At 45.2% G+C, this 21,539-nt stretch overlaps 1 protein-coding gene across 1 annotated transcript in view; it reads left to right on the forward strand.

Annotated features, from left to right (window-relative positions):
• The window catches only part of MEOX2 (mesenchyme homeobox 2), a 161,003-nt gene extending 140,364 nt beyond the window's left edge, over positions 1-20,639 (forward strand). The window contains exon 3 of the mRNA XM_040352253.1: positions 18,016-20,639. Within this exon, the coding sequence (XP_040208187.1) occupies positions 18,016-18,240 (225 nt within the window). The 3' untranslated portion in view covers positions 18,241-20,639. The remainder of the gene's footprint in view (positions 1-18,015) is intronic.
• Positions 20,640-21,539: the final 900 nt, after the last annotated feature.

The raw sequence follows: 21,539 nt of genomic DNA on the forward strand, positions 1-21,539 counted from the left end.
GCGCCAGGCGTCGATTTCAGACGCCTTTGACCGCACCACTCCCTTCCCCCCTGGAGACCGACGTGTGCGTTCCCTCAATGGGCTCCTGGCAAGGGTTATTGCCCAACATCTGCTGCCCTTCAACATAGTTGACAGCAACCCCTTCAGGCAGATGTTGGAGCAGGCCCAACCCCAATGGCGTGTCCCCAGCCGCCATTTCTTTGCCAGGACTGGTGTCCCTGCCCTACACCAGCACATTGTGCAGAATGTAACCCTGTCGCTGGATCACGCTGTCAGCGACAGGGTTCATCTGACAATGGATGGCTGGACCAGCAGGCATGGGCAGGGACGCTACATCAGCTTCACGGCCCATTGGGTTTCCCTCCGAGGCGTCGGTGAGGGATCGTCGGCAACCGATCTTGTGGTGCCGCCCCGGGGTGTCCAGGGGAGAACTGCTGGTCTCCCTCAAGCCACTGTCTCCGCAGCTGCTGAGCCTCCCAGCAAGCGCCCCCGTAGCTACTCAAGTGTGGGGCACGTGCGCTGTCAGGCCGTGCTCCAGCTTGTTAGTTTAGGGGACCGGAGACACACTGCAGAAGAAGTGCTGAAAGCACTTCAAGCTCAGGTCCAGAAGTGGCTGACACCCCGAAGGCTCCAGCCAGGTATGGTTGTCTGCGATAACGGCAGCAACCTACTCGCCGCCCTCCATGCTGGCAGTCTGACGCACGTGCCCTGTCTGGCACATGTCCTCAACCTGGTGGTGCAGAAGTTCCTGCGCACTTATCCAGGGTTGAGTGACATTGTGGCAAAGGCGCGTAGGATTGCCAGCCACTTCAGGCGCTCCCCAACCGCTACCGCGTCCCTGTCCAAATTGCAGCGGAAGTACAATCTGCCCCTTCACAGGCTGATTGTGGACAGTGTGACGCGGTGGAACTCCACCCTCCACATGCTGAAGAGGTTGTGGGAGCAGCAAAGGGCGGTGAGGGAGTACCTGATGGAACTAGGCACTCAGAGGGCTTCACCACAACTCCCTTTCATCGCCTGTGCGGAGTGGGGGCAGATAAACCAGGTCTGCCAAGTGTTGTCCTCCTTCGAGCAGGCGACCAAGATGGTCAGCAGTGAGCAAATTGGCCTCAATAGCGTGCTGCCAATACTGTTCATGCTGGAGAGGACACTAGATCGCCTGCTCGAGGCTGGGGAGAGTGCCTTGGTGGAGCAGGAGGAGTCAGCAATGCTCCACCGAGACCAGGGCCAGGACGAGGAGGAGGAGGAGGAGGATGATGATGAAGAGGAGGAGGAGGTGGTTGCTGGTGTCGTCCCGGAGTCAGGGCCTGGTCAGGAGGGAGAGCCGGTGTTGGGGGCACCGATAGTCCGGGGGTTGGGCATGTCTGAGTTTGACCAGCAGCGCCTCAGGGAAGAAGAGTCGCACCTCATTCACCTGGCCAGCATTGAGGAGTCACAGCGGGCTGTGCTCTTCCCCATGGCTGCCCACATGCTGAGATGCCTCAGGAGGGACCCCCGGGTTAAGACCATCAAGACGAGGGATGATTTCTGGATGGCCACCCTTTTGGATCCCAGGTGCAAGGGGAAACTGGAGCAGTTCATCCCAGCCAGCCGGAGGCAGCACCGGATGGAGGAACTGCAGGCAGCCATTGTCAGACGGTTGGAGCAGGCAACTCCCCGGCCTCCAGTTGTCCCCCCTCATCTCACCCAGCAGGTGGCTGCACCCAGCTGCAGCCGAGCAGGGGACCTAATGGAAGAGATGAGGATGTTCTTCCAAACCGAGCGACCCAGTACCACCACCAGCAGCAGCAGCAGCAGTCACCACCAGCGGCTGGCCCACATGGTGGCAGACTACATGGCGTCCGTCGGTGCTTCTGACAGTATGAGCACCGACGACCCCATGGAGTACTGGGTTGCCAGATTGGACACCTGCCGCGAGCTCGCTCAGTATGCGCTGGAGTTATTGTCTTGCCCCCCCTCCAGCGTACTATCTGAGCGGACATTCAGCGCGGCAGGTGGGGTGGTCACGGACAAGAGGACCCGTCTGTCCACAGACTCCGTGGACAGACTCACATTCATAAAGATGAATGAGTCCTGGATCGGCGGTGACTTTCTGGCACCCGTCGTCGGTTCAGGGCGCTGAAGGGTCCCTTGCCATGCATTCCCTGATGAAGCCCCGGACCTGATGTATTTACAGTGCTGAATATAACTATTTCAACATCAGAGAAAATCAATGTTAATATTTGGTACAGTAGGCTTTCTTTGCAATTACAGCGGTCAAACATTTCTTGTAGTTTTACACCAGCTTTGCACACACTGGAGGAGGGATTTTGGCCCACTCCTCCACACAGATCTTCTCTACATCAGTCATGTTTCTGGGCTATCGCTGAGAAACACGGAGTTTGAGCTCCCTCCAAAGATTCTCTATTGGGTTTAGGTCTGGAGACTGGCTAGGCCACGCCAGAACCTTGATATGCTCCTTACAGAGCCAATCCTTGGTTATCCTGGCTGTGTGCTTTGGGTCATTCTCATGTTGGAAGACCCAGCCTCGACCCATCTTCAAAGCTCTAACTCAGGGAAGGAGGTTGTTGCCCAAAATCTTGCAATACATGGCCCCGGTCATCCTCTCCTTAATACAGTGCAGTCACCCTGTCCCATGTGCAGAAAAACACCACCAAAGCATGATGCTACCACCCCCATGCTTCACATTAGGGATGGCGTTCTTGGCATGGTACTCATCATTATTCTTCCTCCGAACACGGTTAGTGAAATTATGATCAAAAAATTATATTATAGTCTCATCTGACCACATGATTTTCTCCCATGACTCCTTTGGATCAGTCAAGACAATTATGTCAGCAGTTATTTCACACCCTATATACTCTTATTAAGACTGCTGTACATCATGGCAACTCCTGCCCATGTGATATGACTCTGTATCAACTACTACTGTTAATACTGCTACTGCTGCTTCTGCTGCCCAGTCAAGACACCTATGTCAGCAGTTATTTCACACCCTATATACTCTTATTAAGACTGCTGTACATCATGGCACCTCCTGCCCATGTGATATGACTCTGTATCAACTACTACTGTTAATACTACTACTGCTGCTTCAGCTGCTGCTGCCGCCCAGTCAATACACCTATGTCAGCAGTTGTTTAACACTCTATATACTCTTATTCCTACTGCTGTTCATCATGGCACCTCCTGCCCATGTGATATGACTCTGTATCAACTACTACTGTTAATACTACTGCTGCTGCTTCTGCTGCTGCTGCTGCCCAGTCAAGACACCTATGTCAGCAGTTATTTGACACTCTATATACTCCTATTCCTACTGCTGTTCATGATGGCACCTCCTGCCCATGTGATATGACTCTGTATCAACTACTACTGTTAATACTACTGCTGCTTCTGCTGCTGCTGCCCAGTCAAGACACCTATGTCAGCAGTTATTTGACACTCTATATACTCCTATTCCTACTGCTGTTCATCATGGCACCTCCTGCCCATGTGATATGACTCTGTATCAACTACTACTGTTAATACTACTGCTGCTGCTTCTGCTGCTGCTGCTGCCCAGTCAAGACACCTATGTCAGCAGTTATTTGACACTCTATATACTCCTATTCCTACTGCTGTTCATGATGGCACCTCCTGCCCATGTGATATGACTCTGTATCAACTACTACTGTTAATACTACTGCTGCTTCTGCTGCTGCTGCCCAGTCAAGACACCTATGTCAGCAGTTATTTGACACTCTATATACTCCTATTCCTACTGCTGTTCATCATGGCACCTCCTGCCCATGTGATATGACTCTGTATCAACTACTACTGTTAATACTACTGCTGCTGCTTCTGCTGCTGCTGCTGCCCAGTCAAGACACCTATGTCAGCAGTTATTTGACACTCTATATACTCCTATTCCTACTGCTGTTCATCATGGCACCTCCTGCCCATGTGATATGACTCTGTATCAACTACTACTGTTAATACTACTGCTGCTTCTGCTGCTGCTGCCCAGTCAAGACACCTATGTCAGCAGTTATTTGACACTCTATATACTCCTATTCCTACTGCTGTTCATCATGGCACCTCCTGCCCATGTGATATGACTCTGTATCAACTACTACTGTTAATACTACTGCTGCTGCTTCTGCTGCTGCTGCTGCCCAGTCAAGACACCTATGTCAGCAGTTATTTGACACTCTATATACTCCTATTCCTACTGCTGTTCATGATGGCACCTCCTGCCCATGTGATATGACTCTGTATCAACTACTACTGTTAATACTACTGCTGCTTCTGCTGCTGCTGCCCAGTCAAGACACCTATGTCAGCAGTTATTTGACACTCTATATACTCCTATTCCTACTGCTGTTCATCATGGCACCTCCTGCCCATGTGATATGACTCTGTATCAACTACTACTGTTAATACTACTGCTGCTGCTTCTGCTGCTGCTGCTGCCCAGTCAAGACACCTATGTCAGCAGTTATTTGACACTCTATATACTCCTATTCCTACTGCTGTTCATGATGGCACCTCCTGCCCATGTGATATGACTCTGTATCAACTACTACTGTTAATACTACTGCTGCTTCTGCTGCTGCTGCCCAGTCAAGACACCTATGTCAGCAGTTATTTGACACTCTATATACTCCTATTCCTACTGCTGTTCATCATGGCACCTCCTGCCCATGTGATATGACTCTGTATCAACTACTACTGTTAATACTACTGCTGCTGCTTCTGCTGCTGCTGCTGCCCAGTCAAGACACCTATGTCAGCAGTTATTTGACACTCTATATACTCCTATTCCTACTGCTGTTCATCATGGCACCTCCTGCCCATGTGATATGACTCTGTATCAACTACTACTGTTAATACTACTGCTGCTTCTGCTGCTGCTGCCCAGTCAAGACACCTATGTCAGCAGTTATTTGACACTCTATATACTCCTATTCCTACTGCTGTTCATCATGGCACCTCCTGCCCATGTGATATGACTCTGTATCAACTACTACTGTTAATACTACTGCTGCTGCTTCTGCTGCTGCTGCTGCCCAGTCAAGACACCTATGTCAGCAGTTATTTGACACTCTATATACTCCTATTCCTACTGCTGTTCATCATGGCACCTCCTGCCCATGTGATATGACTCTGTATCAACTACTACTGTTAATACTACTGCTGCTTCTGCTGCTGCTGCCCAGTCAAGACACCTATGTCAGCAGTTATTTGACACTCTATATACTCCTATTCCTACTGCTGTTCATCATGGCACCTCCTGCCCATGTGATATGACTCTGTATCAACTACTACTGTTAATACTACTGCTGCTTCTGCTGCTGCTGCCCAGTCAAGACACCTATGTCAGCAGTTATTTGACACTCTATATACTCCTATTCCTACTGCTGTTCATCATGGCACCTCCTGCCCATGTGATATGACTCTGTATCAACTACTACTGTTAATACTACTGCTGCTTCTGCTGCTGCTGCCCAGTCAAGACACCTATGTCAGCAGTTATTTGACACTCTATATACTCCTATTCCTACTGCTGTTCATCATGGCACCTCCTGCCCATGTGATATGACTCTGTATCAACTACTACTGTTAATACTACTGCTGCTGCTTCTGCTGCTGCTGCTGCCCAGTCAAGACACCTATGTCAGCAGTTATTTGACACTCTATATACTCCTATTCCTACTGCTGTTCATGATGGCACCTCCTGCCCATGTGATATGACTCTGTATCAACTACTACTGTTAATACTACTGCTGCTTCTGCTGCTGCTGCCCAGTCAAGACACCTATGTCAGCAGTTATTTGACACTCTATATACTCCTATTCCTACTGCTGTTCATGATGGCACCTCCTGCCCATGTGATATGACTCTGTATCAACTACTACTGTTAATACTACTGCTGCTGCTTCTGCTGCTGCTGCTGCCCAGTCAAGACACCTATGTCAGCAGTTATTTGACACTCTATATACTCCTATTCCTACTGCTGTTCATGATGGCACCTCCTGCCCATGTGATATGACTCTGTATCAACTACTACTGTTAATACTACTGCTGCTTCTGCTGCTGCTGCCCAGTCAAGACACCTATGTCAGCAGTTATTTGACACTCTATATACTCCTATTCCTACTGCTGTTCATGATGGCACCTCCTGCCCATGTGATATGACTCTGTATCAACTACTACTGTTAATACTACTGCTGCTTCTGCTGCTGCTGCCCAGTCAAGACACCTATGTCAGCAGTTATTTGACACTCTATATACTCCTATTCCTACTGCTGTTCATGATGGCACCTCCTGCCCATGTGATATGACTCTGTATCAACTACTACTGTTAATACTACTGCTGCTTCTGCTGCTGCTGCCCAGTCAAGACACCTATGTCAGCAGTTATTTGACACTCTATATACTCCTATTCCTACTGCTGTTCATCATGGCACCTCCTGCCCATGTGATATGACTCTGTATCAACTACTACTGTTAATACTACTACTGCTGCTTCTGCTGCCCAGTCAAGACACCTATGTCATCAGTTATTTCACACCCTATATACTCTTATTAAGACTGCTGTTCATCATGGCACCTCTTGCCCGAGTGATTTGACACTGTATTGTCAATGTCTACTACTACTATTACAGCTCAGTCAAGACACCTGTGTCCCAATTTTTTGGTACACTATTGACTACTATGACCACTACTGATGCTGTAAAGTATTCCCCAAGTGTTTTTATGCTATGTATTACTATTACCACTACTGCTTGTAAATCATGCCTGTGTGATACTTAGTGGGAATGCTTTAATAAGCATTCCTAGTATGGATACCCGTAAATGTATTAATCTTAATTAGTGTGAATGCTTTAATAAACATTTCCAGTATTGATATCCGTAAATTTAGTAATCTTATTATTCCTTACGTTTTTTGGTTCTGCGTAACTTCGGCATACTTTCAGCTATTGAGACCATTCAACTGTAAAAATGTTCGTCTCGTTCAGCTAATGATGGGACTTCTTCAAGTTTTTTTCTACTTTTTACACTTTTATAAATTTTAAGCTTTTAGACCCTTTTTTTAAACATTGAAGTCAATGAGAACATCCTTTTCCCCTTTGAATTCACATGCCATGCCAAAAGTTTCAGCTACTTCATACTTTCACTTACAGACACTGAAAAACCTTTAAAGCGGTCACAAAATATTTAGCTATCCGGCTATGACTTTTCAGATCGTTATCGTTTACAATTTTTTGGTGAAAACGCAATTTACGTTTTGCGAATTTTTCACAAAAATGCAATAGGTTATAATGTAATCCTATGGAGGGGATTTAGAGTCTGTCATGTGACCTTAACATTGGAGATCTTTGTAATTAAAAATATCTTTACAAAAAGGGGAAACAAATTGGTCTCACGCCCACAAGATCTACTTTTCATACACAATTTTTATATCAAAACGTAGCTATGCTTGTCTGGTTTATGGCAATGTGACCAATTCTGCGATACGTATTTTAGTTTTAATTATTGGAGCAACAGCCAGAAATTATGTCTCATAGACTCTCATGTGAAATTATCTAAAAAATGTTGCTGCAGAACTCACAAAGACGCTCTTTTCTAAATCGCAGACATGGCCACATTTTTAAGTTTATCTACATAAATTTCATATCGATGCGTTTACAAGGGCCGTGTATTTCAAACGGTGTAGTCGTTGTATCAATTGCATGTACGTTTGAGGATTTATTAAGCTTTGTTTGGAGGCTTAAATCATGTATTAGATCTGTGAATTAAAAGCGTTTGTAATGTTATTTCTTTCCATAAATAACTTTCCTGACCTCAGTGCAATATTCCTCCTCACTGACCTGGGGGGGAGGGGAAACCTATTGAGGGGGGAGGGGCGACCAGGAAGTCAGCATACTCTATACTTTGCAGATAGAGAAAGAAGCTGTGTGTCCTAAAGATAGTGTAGTGGTTATGGTGAATGTCTTTGGCAAGGGGCTCACCAATTAAGCTATTCAGCATTCCCACTCGCATTTTCCTCAGGAAATGCATTGTCTAGTTATATTATATTTTAATACTCCTGCTGCTGCCTCCATGCTGAGTAAAGCTTCATGACCTTTCTGGCACAGCGGATCCACCAACAGCCTCCGCTACAAGCTACCAGACCGGACTACCAGACCGGATCTAAACAGCAAGTGTAACTATAACAATGAACCTTATGTTAAACCCTGTTTTGCGGCATTTATACTGCAACCATTGGGCTGACTGCAAGAGCTCATCTGCATTCTCTCTCTTTCTTGCTCTCCCTCTCTCTCTCTTTGTATATATATATATATTGTTGCTTTTGTTATGTTCATTTTTCAACAGTTTATTTTGTGTTCGTCGTGTCTGTGTCGTGTGCTTTAGTTTGTCCTAGGTTAATGTTAAATAAAATAATAGTATAAAATGTTTTTGCTTATTATGAAGTTAAATGTGTTGATGTTGATTTGTTTGATGTGAAGTTAGATGTGTTTAAAAACCTACAACTCTATCTCAAAAAGAAATGAAACATTTCCAAAAAATAAGTTTTTTTAATACAAAAATAAATTTAAATATAGCTCTCAATCCGTTTCTGAATGCGGTGCATTTCCGCAATCTGACCCGATAGCTGCTGCTCTAGCAGAGCATTTTGTTGGTTGAGGTAGCTCATCTTCCGCTGGTTCTGAAGGATCTTCTGGTGCGTCTTTTGGATGAGTATATTTTGCCTCCTCAGATCTCTTGATGCTTTTAGGATATAATAAAAAAACATTTGGATTTCAAATAACGTTACCAAATAAATAAATATTTTTTTTTGCTTATTAATCAATCATTATCATGTGTATACACTTGTTATGTGTCTAACACATCCCGGGAGTGCAGAATTATTAGGCAAATGAGTATTTGGACCACATCATCCTCTTTATGCATGTTGTCTTACTCCAAGCTGTATAGGCTCGAAAGCCTACTACAGATTAGGCATATTAGGTAATGTACATCTCTGTAATGAGAAGGTGTGTGGTCTAATGACATCAACACTCTATATCAGGTGTGCATAATTATTAGTCAATTTCCTTTTCTTTGGCAAAATTGGCCAAAAGAAGGATTTGACAGACTCTGAAAAGTCCAAAATAGAGAGATATCTAGCAGAGGGATGCAGCACTCTTAAAGTTGCAAAGCTTCTGAAGCGTGATCATCAAACAAAAGAAGCGTGTGAAAAAACAAAGGTGCAAAATAACTGCCCATGAACTGAGAAAAGTTAAGCGTGCAGCTGCCAAGATGCCACTTGCCACAAGATTGGCCATATTTCAGAGCTGCAACATCACTGGGGTGCCCAAAAGCACAAGGTGTGCAATACCCAGAGACATGGCCAAGGTAAGAAAGGCTGAAAGACGATGACCACTGAACAAGACACACAAGCTGCAACGTCAAGACTGTGCCAATAAATATCTCAAGAAAGATTTTTCTAAGGTTTTATGGACTGCTGAAATGAGAGTGAGTCTTGATGGGCCAGATGGAAGAGCCCGTGGCTGGATTGGTAAAGGGCAGGGAGCTCCAGTCCGACTCAGACGCCAGCAAGGTGGTGGTGGAGTACTGGTTTGGGCTGGTATCATCAAAGATGAGCTTGTGGGGCCTTTTCGGATTGAGGATGGAGTCAAGCTCAACTCCCAGTCCTACTGCCAGATTATGGAAGAGACCTTCTTCAAGCAGTGGTACAGGAAAAAGTCACCATCCTTCAAGAAAAACATGATTTTCATGCAGGACAATGCTCCATCACACGTGTCAAAGTACTCCACAGCGTGGCTGGCAAGAAAGGGTATTAAATAAAAAAAAGTAATGACATGGCCTCCTTGTTCACCTGATCTGAACCCCATTGAGAACCTGTGGTCCATCATCAAATGTGGGATTTACAAGGAGGGAAAACAGTACACCTCTCTGAACAGTGTCTGGCAGGCTGTGGTTGCTGCTGCACGCAATGTTGATGGTGAACAGATCAAAACACTGACAGAATCCATGGATGTCAGGCTTTTGAGTGTCCTTGCAAAGAAAGGTGGCTATATTGGTCACTGATTTGTTTTTGTTTTGTTTTTAAATGTCAGAAATGTGTATTTGTGAATGTTGAGATGTTATATTGGTTTCACTGTTAAAAATAAATCATTGAAATGGCTATCTATTTATTTTTTGGTTAAGTTGCCTAATAATTCTGCACAGTAATAGTAGTCACCTGCACACACAGATATCCCCCGAAAATAACTAACACTAAAAACAAACTAAAAACTACTTCCAAAAAAATTCAGCTTTGATATTAATGAGTTTTTTGGGTTCATTGAGAACATGGTTGTTGTTCAATAATAAAATGAATCCTCAAAAAATACAACTTGCCTAATAATTATGCACTACCTGTATACTTCTAGCATCAATACCATATTATGGTTCTACAATCTGACAGGTGCGCTTTATATGTTGTCCATTTTTATATCTACATTTTGTTGTTGAAATGTTATTAATCATTGTGCACATATTTACCTTCCTGAATGAGGCTCACAGGACCGCTCTCTTCCTCCTGCTCTTCTGCTTGAGAAGTTGGGGTGGTGGGGGGGGGAAGCTCCTCAGCTTGCTCCTCAACAGGAGCTGGGGTTGGGGAGTGGGAGGGCCCTGGCTGCTCCTCCTCATCCATCTCCTCCTCTGCCGCATCCTCCTCTGCCGCATCCTCCTCCTCCTCATCGGCCTGGCGCCTTCTGCGCTTGGCGCGGACAACTGGCATTGGAGCTCCTATAATAACACAATGTTCATATATTATAAAAATGTTTTCTAATGACGTATGCAAATTCTGTGTACTGTGCTGTATTGTATATGAATACAAATTGATTTATATAGACAGTTAACCAATGGGACAATGTTATATTAAAGGGTCTTGTGGGCACTACAGGGGACTGAGCGTGAGCTGGGATGCAACCATGTTAAAATGAGCTGTTTTTGTCTCCTTTGTTTTGTTCAGACCATCTCATGTTAAAAAAAGGGCCTGATGGAGCACACGGGATTACTATAACAACCCCACTCCTAACACAGGAATTTAGTGGTAATCTATATATATAAAACTCAACGTGTGTGTGTGCATAAATGTATGTATGTATGTATGTATGTATGTATGTATGTTCCAGCATCACGTACAAACGGCTAAAGATATTTATATGAAACTTGGCACACAGGTTACTTATATGTCAGCCACAAACATAGAATAGGTGGTTTAAACCTTACCCACCCCCACTTGCCATGGTCGGGGTTTTTCTTTAAAGTCCCATGCAAAGCAATGGGAAAATTATGTTCCCACATAACTTCTGTGTTCCTGTCTGCTGCCCCATGTATTTTTTCAACAGTACTATGAATACCTTGGCCGGTGGTGATATATGTTAGCACAACATGGCATCTTGGTTAACAACATCTGACCTTACATGAATTACATATGACCTTACATAACTGTCACCAAAGGAGCTGCGGTGGCTCCACGCGATTGCCACTGCACTGACAACTGATTCACCTCTGCAGCTAGGGGTTCGGATCCCGCTCTCGGCTACCTGTGAATTGAGTTTGGTGGTCTCAGCCCCGCCCCTGGTGGGTGTGCTATGCGAGGTTGGGTTGGGAGGACCCCCTCACACCCGCCATTGCCAACCGGGGCATGGAGAAAGGTGGCAGATTGCCTCTGGGGGGGCCTCCCAACTCCTGCAGGCCGGCTCCTCTCTCTTTCGAGTTCACGCACAAAATACACTTTTTAAAAAAAAAACATAACTGTCAACAATAACTTACCTGGATGATATTTAGCCCGAAGACGTCTGACATGAACCATTTGGCGCCTCTTCAGGTCAGACCACTTCTTAACAATGGCCTTGTGGTCATGTTGGCCGCCAAAGTCAGCGATTAGGGCGCTGACCACAGCCCTTTTCTGTGGCTGCCTCCGCAGCTCATCGTATCCTGTTTCCAGGAACTTCTGCAAGATGAAGAACAAAGTATATTGTAATACTTCTGTTGACAGCCTTATGGATATATGACGTAAATGTATGCTATTCAACAATTGGAAGCATTCTCGCCTTATTAATCAATGACAGGGGTAACATGAAAGATTTTATATCCTGCCATTTCGGTCGCCACCTTTTTTGCATAAATATAGCAGCCATTATCATTTGCATAATTATGAATATATTATTAACAACACAGGATACACGTATAGGGGAGATATGCGTTGCTAACTCTTTTCCCTGTCAGGAGCCTAACGCCCCGGGGGGTCAGAGACGGGACCTTTTTCAGAGGACCACTGACGTATGTACCAGTCGCAGTTTTTTGTGATGTCACTCTTTAGGTGTGTGCACATTTTTCACTGCATCCGGGTGGAGTTTTTGGGTTGTGTTTTGCACGCCACAGGCTTTTCAACAGGAAAAAAACAGCTGGAGGCAGAATGGTTGCAAAACACTACGTGTTTGTTACTTAACTCTGGGTTTCAAGACCAGTCCACCTCCAGCTGTTGCAAAACTACTACTCCCATCAGCCACGGTCTGTCAGTGCATGCTAAGAATTTTACTTTTGCTGCATTTAGGGTGCCACAGTTTAGAGACCCGTGCATAAAGGCCTGAAAAATGGGGGCCTGCAGAACTTACAATACTAGAAGTGCCAGCATTCCCAGGCATGCTGGAAGTTGTAGTTCTGCAACATCTAAAGGGCAATATGTATTCGAACGTCCTTGGGCCTTGAGGACACTGAAGTCAGGACGTTCGCATACGTCCTATGTCCAAAAAAATTTTAAATTCATTATGCTAAATAACAAGGAAAAGTGCCTAAATACACATTTGCCAACCAGGGTGTCTGCAGCTGTCCAGGCATGCTGGGACTTGTAGTTTTGTAAAAGCAGGAGACACATTTTTTGTGAAATACTAATATATGATCATATATACTAACTTTTAAACTAGACTTAAATGCTGGGCTGGGCTGGGACTTGTAGTTTTGTAAAAGCAGGAGACACATTTTTGGTTAAATACTAATATCTGATCATATATACTAACTTTTAAACTAGACTTAAATGCAGTTGAAGATGATGAAATAACAGTGGTCAAAATACTTACACAAATCAGCAACTTTTCCTCAGACTTAGTGAAATTGCTTCCAACCATGTTGCTGTGTGATTGCGCTGCGATCATAAGTTGGAAACTGGCAAGGCTCCAGGAAATGGTCGCGTGTTGTTCGCGTGTTGATTGCGCTGCTTGGACCGAGATGGGTCCATATGGCTTCGGCTGTATGGACCACAGTAACTCTTTTCCCTGTCAGGAGCCTAGGAGCCTAACGCCCCGGGGGGTCAGAGACGGGACCTTTTCGGAGGACCACTGACGTATGCAACCGTCGCAGTTTTTTGTGATGTCACTCTTTAGGTGTGTGCAAATTTTTCCTTGCACCGGGTGGAGTTTTTGGGTTGTGTTTTGCACGCCACAGGCTTTTCAACAGAAAATAACCAGCTGGAGGCAGAATGGTTGCAAAACACTACGGGTTTGTTACCTAACTCTGGGTTTCAAGACCAGTCCACCTCCAGCTGTTGCAAAACTACTACTCCCATCAGCCACGGTCTTTCAGTGCATGCTAAGAATTTTACTTTTGCTGCATCTAGGGTGCCACAGTTTAGAGACCCGTGCATAAAGGCCTGAAAAATGTGGGCCTGCAGAACTTACAATACTAGAAGTGCCAGCATTCCCAGGCATGCTGGAAGTTGTAGTTCTGCAACATCTAAAGGGCAATATGTATTCGAACGTCCTTGGGCCTTGAGGACACTGAAGTCAGGACGTTCGCATACGTCCTATGTCCAAAAAAATTTTAAATTCATTATGCTAAATAACAAGGAAAAGTGCCTAAATACACATTTGCCAACCAGGGTGTCTGCAGCTGTCCAGGCATGCTGGGACTTGTAGTTTTGTAAAAGCAGGAGACACATTTTTTGTGAAATACTAATATCTGATCATATATACTAACTTTTAAACTAGACTAAAATGCAGTTGAAGATGATGAAATAACAGTGGTCAAAATACTTACACAAATCAGCAACTTTTCCTCAGACTTAGTGAAATTGCTTCCAACCATGTTGCTGTGTGATTGCGCTGCGATCATAAGTTGGAAACTGGCAAGGCTCCAGGAAATGGTCGCGTGTTGTTCGCGCAATTGCGCATGCGCGATCGAAAAATCGCAATCGCAATATGTATTTTGGTTAAAATATCATACATATTCGATTTCAGAGTGCTGCTACAGCAGTTTTCGAAATATCTGCAATAAATTTCGCATTCGCATGTTGCGATATTTCGATAAAATATCAGGAATATTCTGAGCCAATCAGAGCGCTCCTCCAGCATATCTCGAAATTGCGCAATAAATATCGCATTCGCATGTTGCGATATTTCGATAAAATATCAGGAATATTCTGAGCCAATCAGAGCGCTCCTCCAGCATATCTCGAAATTGCGCAATAAATATCGCATTCGCATGTTGCGATATTTAGATAAAATATCACGAATATTCTGAGCCAATCAGAGCGCTCCTCCAGCATATCTCGAAATTGCGCAATAAATATCGCATTCGCATGTTGCGATATTTCGATAAAATATCACGAATATTCTGAGCCAATCAGAGCGCTCCTCCAGCATATCTCGAAATTGCGCAATAAATATCGCATTCGCATGTTGCGATATTTCGATAAAATATCACGAATATTCTAAGCCAATCAGAGCGCTCCTACCGCAGTTATTAAAAAAATCGCAATTATTTTCGCATTCGCAATAGCGAAAAATCGCATTCAATTAATTTCGATAAAATATCACGAATATTCGAATTTAGCGAATATATCTCGAATATTCGAATATATATTCGAGATATATCGCGAAATCGAATATGGCATATTCTGCTCAACACTATGTTTGACCATTCTTCCAGAAGCGCAATTGTGAGGTCAGGCACTGATGTTGAACGAGAAGTCCTGGCTCACAGTCTCTGCTCTAATTCATCTCAGAGGCCCCGTACACACGACAGAGAAACTCGACGTGCCAAGCACGTCGAGTTCCTCGTCGAGTTCTGGGATGAAGCCGCCGAGGAGCTCGGCGGGCCGCCTTCTCCCATAGAACAACGAGAAAATAGAGAACATGTTCTCTATTTTCTCGTCGAGCTCCTCGGCGGCTCCATCGAGCCAAAACTGTACAGACGACAGAGTTTCTCGTCAGAATCCGGGTTTTGACCGAGTTTCTCTGTGAATTCTGCCGAGAAACTCTGTCGTGTGTACGGGGCCAAAGGTGTTCTATTGGGTTAAGATCAGGACTCTGTGCAGGCCAGTTAAGTTCCTCCACCCCAAACTCACTCATTCATGTTTTATGGACCTTGCTTTGTGCACTGGTCCAAATCATTTGGTGGAGGGGGGATTATAGTGTGAGGTTGTTTTTCAGGGGTTGGGCTTGGCCCCTTAGTTCTAGTGAAGGGAACTCTTAAGGTGTCAGCCTACCAAGACGTTTTGGACAATTTCATGCTCCCGACTTTGTGGGAACAGTTTGGGGACGGCCCCTTCCTTTTCCAACATGACTGCGCACCAGTGTACAAAGCAAGGTCCATAAAGACATGGATGAGCGAGTTTGTGGTGGAGGAACTTGACTGGCCTGCACAGAGTCCTGACCTAAACCCCATAGAACATCTTTGGGACAAATTAGAGTGGAGACTGCGAGCCAGGTCTTCTCATCCAACATCAGTGCCTGACCTTACAAATGCGCTTCTGGAAGAATGGTCAAACAGTCCCATAGACACACTCCTAAACCTTGTGGACAGCCTTCCCTGAAGAGTTGAAGCTGTTATAGCTGCAAAGGGCGGGGCCAACTCAATATTGAACCCTACGGACATAGGTGTGCGCAACCAATTGCATTAGGGTGTGCACCCCAAAGCTCAAACACACACACATATATATATATGGCAGCAGGGCAATGGACAGATTCGGTAGAGCAGTGGACGATTGGTGTCAGTAGCTTATTTTTTTATATATTTTGTAATAATTACTTTTTTACAATTTTAATATTTTATTTACAATCATTTATTTTTTTACTAGGAGCCCCATTGGGGGGGCTTTGGTGAAATATCAGTGGTGATGTCTCACCTTTGAATCAAAGAAAGGGACTGAGAACAGGGATTCCCCAGTCCCTTTCTCTGTAACCAATCAGCAAGAGGGAACCTGTCCATCACAGGGTGATTAGGGTGTGCCCAGGCATCCTATGCCTACAGACTAAGACTGGCATGCCATTAAAGTTCATGGGCCAGATCCACGTAGCGGATCGTAATTTTCGGCAGGCGTATCGTATTAACGCTACGCCGCCGCAACTTTGAGAGGCAAGTGCTGTATTCACAAAGCACTTGCCTCTAAAGTTACGGCGGCGTAGCGTAAATCTGCCGGCGTATGGACGTGGAATTCAAATGTTAAAGATGTGGGCGTGTTTTATGTTAATTTTACTTGACCCGATGTAAATGATGTTTTTTTCTGAACGGCGGGGGTATCCCAGTGCGCATGCTCAAAATTAACCCGCAACAAGCCATTGCTTACGACGTGAACGTCATTCTACGCAAAGCCCTATTCGCGAACGACTTACGCAAACGACGTAAAATTTTCAAAAAACGACGCGGGAACGACGTCCATACTTAACATCGAGTACGCCTCATATAGCAGGGGTAACTTTACGCCGAAAAAAGCCTTACGGAAACGACGTAAAAGAATGCGCCGGCCGGACGTACGTTTGTGGATTCTCGTATCTAGCTAATTTGCATACTCAACACGGAATTCGACGGAAGCGCCACCTAGCTGCCAGCGTAAATATGCACCTTAGATCCGACGGCGTACTAAGGCGTACCCCAGTCGGATCTAGCCCAGCTTCAGGCGTATCTTGTTTTGTGGATACATAACAAAGATACGCCGGAGCAAAATAGAAGTTACGTGGTGTATCAATAGATACGCCGTCGCAACTTCTTCATGGATCTGCCCCCATGTGCGTATAAAGGCAGACGTTCCAATACTTTTGGTAATATAGGGCCAGATTCACGTAGAATTGCGGCGGCGTAACGTATCGTAGATACGTTACACCGCCGCACGTTTTCATCGCAAGTGCCTGATTCACAAAGCACTTGCGATGAAAACTATGCCCGCGGCCTCCGGCGCAAGGCGGGCCAATTCAAATGGGCGTGTGCCATTTAAATTAGGCGCGCTGCCGCGCCGGACCTACTGCGCATGCTCCGTTTCGCAAATCCCGTCGTGCTTTGCGCACCGTGACGTCATTTTTTCGAACGGCGACGCGCGTAGCGTACTTCCGTATTCCCGGACGTGTTACGCAAACATCGTTCATTTTTAAATTTCGGCGCGTGAACGACGGCCATACTTTAGACAGCAATACGTTTGCTGACTAAAGTTAGGGCACCTAAAACGTCGACTAAATTTGCGACGGGAAACTAGACTAGCGGCGACGTAGCGAACGCAAAAATCAACCGTGGATCCGCCGTAACTCCTAATTTGCATACCCGACGCTGGTTTACGACGCAAACTCCCCCCAGCGGCGGCCGCGGTATTGCATCCTAAGATCCGACAGTGTAAAACAATTACACCTGTCGGATCTTAGGGATATCAATGCGTAACTGATTCTATGAATCAGTCGCATAGATAGAAACAGAGATACAACGGCGTATCAGGAGATACGCCGTCGTATCCCCTTTGTGAATCTGGCCCATAGTGTATCTGGATATTATGAAATGTTAGTGGTGAATTTTATCTTTCTTTGATTTTTTTTTTTTTATAAAGGACAGTTTTGGATAGATTGAGAGGGGTTAGAACCTCTGGCAGGTTTTATGCGGCTGTCTGTGTACCCATTAGGGAGATTCACCCTCTCTATTTGTATTAATGACCATTAACATTGGGAAAAAAAAGTGGAGGAAAATCTTGACATGTATTTTTTTTTTCTTCCGCAGGTAAAAGTTTGGTTTCAGAATCGCAGGATGAAATGGAAGAGAGTGAAAGGCGGACAGCAGGGAGCTGCGGCCAGAGAGAAGGAACTAGTCAATGTGAAAAAGGGAACTCTACTACCTTCCGAGCTCTCCGGCATTGGCGCCGCGGGCCTCCAACACACAGCTGACTCACTAGCCAACGATGATAGCCGCGATAGCGATCAGAGCTCTGAACATGCTCACTTGTGATTTTTTTTTCTTTTTTTTTTAACGTAAAGTGACTTTCAAACCAGATTTGTTCTCAGGAAAGACAAATAACACGGCGAAGACCGGCTCGGAGATTTTCAGGATCTGACCTGAACGTTTTTCTGCAAGGAAGACTTCCTTTAAAGACTACACTATGGTCTTACTCTTGAATTGTTAAGGTTATGACGAGGAAAAGGGTTGGGACAAGGACAAAAAAAAAAAAAAGAGGCAGAAAATGCTCAAGGCAGAAGAAAGATTTCATTTGAATCCTAAAGGTCTTAAAGGGATTGTCTACCTCCAGTAGATATTATTCTATTGGCTTGTGTAACTGTTGTAGTCCACCAACCTTCCATATTTCCTCCCAACCCTCCTTCTCAAGTTCTCCTCATTGAAATCTGCCAACTCTACTATTATAGAACACATTTTTTTTGGATGCAGAAGTAGGGATGTTTGGTTATGTTTTCTCTATGATACTAGCCCGGTGGGACAGTTAGGTGGGTCTGTGATAGGCTGAGCCATCCCTTGGCTTGACACTCCAACAGTGAGATATGTTTGTGGTCATTTCCAACCCTGTTTCTGTCTACATGTGAGGTTTCGGGTGTTCCTGCCCACTCTTATGTTCCAGCTTATCCTCTTACATTCACTATAATAGGGGTGACCTCAGTTATGGTCAGAGGCATATCCTCAATGTGCACAGATTGAGGTCATCAGATGCTGCCCATGGTCTATGCTTGACCCCCTTTAATTGCAGAGCCTGTAGAGGGGGGTACTCTGATGAGACCCTGATGTGAGGAGAAGTATGATGGGGACCCTGCTAAAAGGGTGGACTCTGACTGGGTCCCTGCTGTAAGGGGGGAGTTTGACAGGTAACCCTGATATAAGGAGGGGCTCTAATGGGGACCCTAATGTAAACAGGGACTTTGAGGTGGACCCTGATGTAAGGAAGACTATGATGCTTTAAGGGAAGACTCTGATGAGGTCTCTGACGTAAGGGGGTTCCCTAATGTAAGGGAGACTATGATGGGGACCCTGCTGTAAGGGGGGACTCTGATGGGAACTCAATGTCAAGGGGAATATGATGGGCACCCTGCTGTATGGATGGACTCTGACTGGTTCCCTGATGTAAGGAGGGTTATGATGCTTTAAGGGAAGACACTGACAAGGACTCTGGTGTAAGGGGGTTGCCTAATGTAAGGGAGACTATAATGGGGACCCTACTGTAAGGGGGACTCTGATGGGAACCCCAATGTAAAGGGGAATATGATGGGGACACTGCTATATGGGTGGACTCTGACTGGGTCCTTGATGTAAGGAGGGATATGATGCTTTAAGGGAAGACTCTGATGAGGTCTCTGACGTAAGGGGGTTCCCTAATGTAAGGGAGACTATGATGGGGACCCTACTGTTAGGGGGACTCTGATTGGAACCCCAATATAAAGGGGAATTGGATGGGGACCCTGCTGTATGGGTGGACTCTGACTGGGTCCCTGATGTAAGGAAGGCTATGATGCTGTAAGGGAAGACTCTGACAAGGACTCTGGTGTAAGGGGGTTCCCTAATGTAAGGAAGACTATGATGGGGACCCCCTTGTAAGGGGGACTCTGATGGGAACCCCAATGTAAAAGGGAATATGATGGAAACCCTGCTGTAAGAGGGGACTCAGATGGGATCCCCAATATAAAGAGGAATATGATGGGGATCCTGCTGTATGGGTGGACTCTGACTGGGTCCCTGATGTAAGGAGGGTTATGATGCTTTAAGGGAAGACTCTGATGAGGTCTCTGACGTAAGGGGGTTCCCTAATGTAAGGGAGACTATGATGGGGACCCTACTGTTAGGGGGACTCTGATTGGAACCCCAATGTAAAGGGGAATTGGATGGGGACCCTGCTGTATGGGTGGACTCTGACTGGGTCCCTGATGTAAGGAAGGCTATGATGCTGTAAGGGTAGACTCTGACAAGGACTGTAAGGGAGTTCCCTAATGAAATGGAGACTATGATGGGGACCCTACTGTAAGTGGGGTTCTAATGGGAACCCTGATGTAAGAGTTGACTGTTGTGGTGTTGTGGGGGCTCTAATAGGGACCCTGATGTAAGAGGGATTCTGATGGGGATTTTTATTGCCCACAAATATCTGCAAAACCTACAATATGGCCTTCATGAGGAAAAGTTTGGAGAACCCTGCACTATAATATAAAACAAATAAAAAATATGCAGCTAGCATGGCAGGAGCCCCTTGTAATGGCCACAACTGGTGTACAAATCTGGGAACCCATCAAACAACCTAGAAAGATAAAAAAAACTCTCAGTGTACCTCTCCAACATTTGCCAAAAACGTACAAACATTTTGGGTGGACTGGGCCTCCTGAGGCCCATACACACGATCGGATTTTCTGACAACAACGGTTTTATCGGACAATCCGACCGTCTGTATGCTCCACCGGACAATTGCTGTCAGAGTTTCCGACAACAAATGTTGTCTGTGCATGCTCTCAAATTTTCCGACAAAACATTTGTTCCGTCGGATCATCCGATCGTGTGTACACAAATCCATCGGACTAAAATCCAAAGTACAAACACGCATGCTCCGAACCAATGCTAAACATCAGCCAACAATAGCAGAAGTTGCCCAAAGGGTGGCGGTAAAGAGCTGAAAAACCACGTGGTTTGGTGAATGTTGGCTGAAAATGTTCTGCCGTGTGTATGCAGAACAAGTTCACGGCAAACGCCCCTTCAGACAAAAATTCACGGAAAAGTCAGATGGAAGTCCGATCGTGTGTACGAGGCTTTAGGTTGAAGACTAAGAAAAAACTCCATAATATCTGACATTGGACCAGCCCACAAAAAATACACCACAACCTACAAAAATTAGAGCATAAGATTGTATTATCACAAGACTGGGACTTTTCAGGTGCTACAAAAGAAGTATAATAAAATATATATATTTCCATTTACACCACAAACCAAACCCCAAAAAATATATTTAATTAATTGTACTATTTAGAGGAAACTCCCCCATCCATTAATGTCTCCATGCTTTATTTTGTTGAGAAATCACTTTTGAAAAACACCCCCCTTGGCATTTCTAACCATGACCATCTTAAGTAAGGGCAGAGGATTCATGTAGCATTTATTTCCTGGAATCCACCTGCCATTAGTTTAAGCATGCAGAAAGCAGGGTGTCCTTAAAGTGGAAGTAAACCCCCCCTATCGTTTTCAGTCAAGGAAGCCGCCATCTTTGCTTCTGTTTAATCTACAACTGCCGTGATGCTGCACATGTGATCAGTTATGACACCAGCCAT

The sequence above is a fragment of the Rana temporaria genome, chromosome 5 (genome assembly GCF_905171775.1).
Source record: "Rana temporaria chromosome 5, aRanTem1.1, whole genome shotgun sequence".
Taxonomy (NCBI): domain Eukaryota; kingdom Metazoa; phylum Chordata; class Amphibia; order Anura; family Ranidae; genus Rana; species Rana temporaria.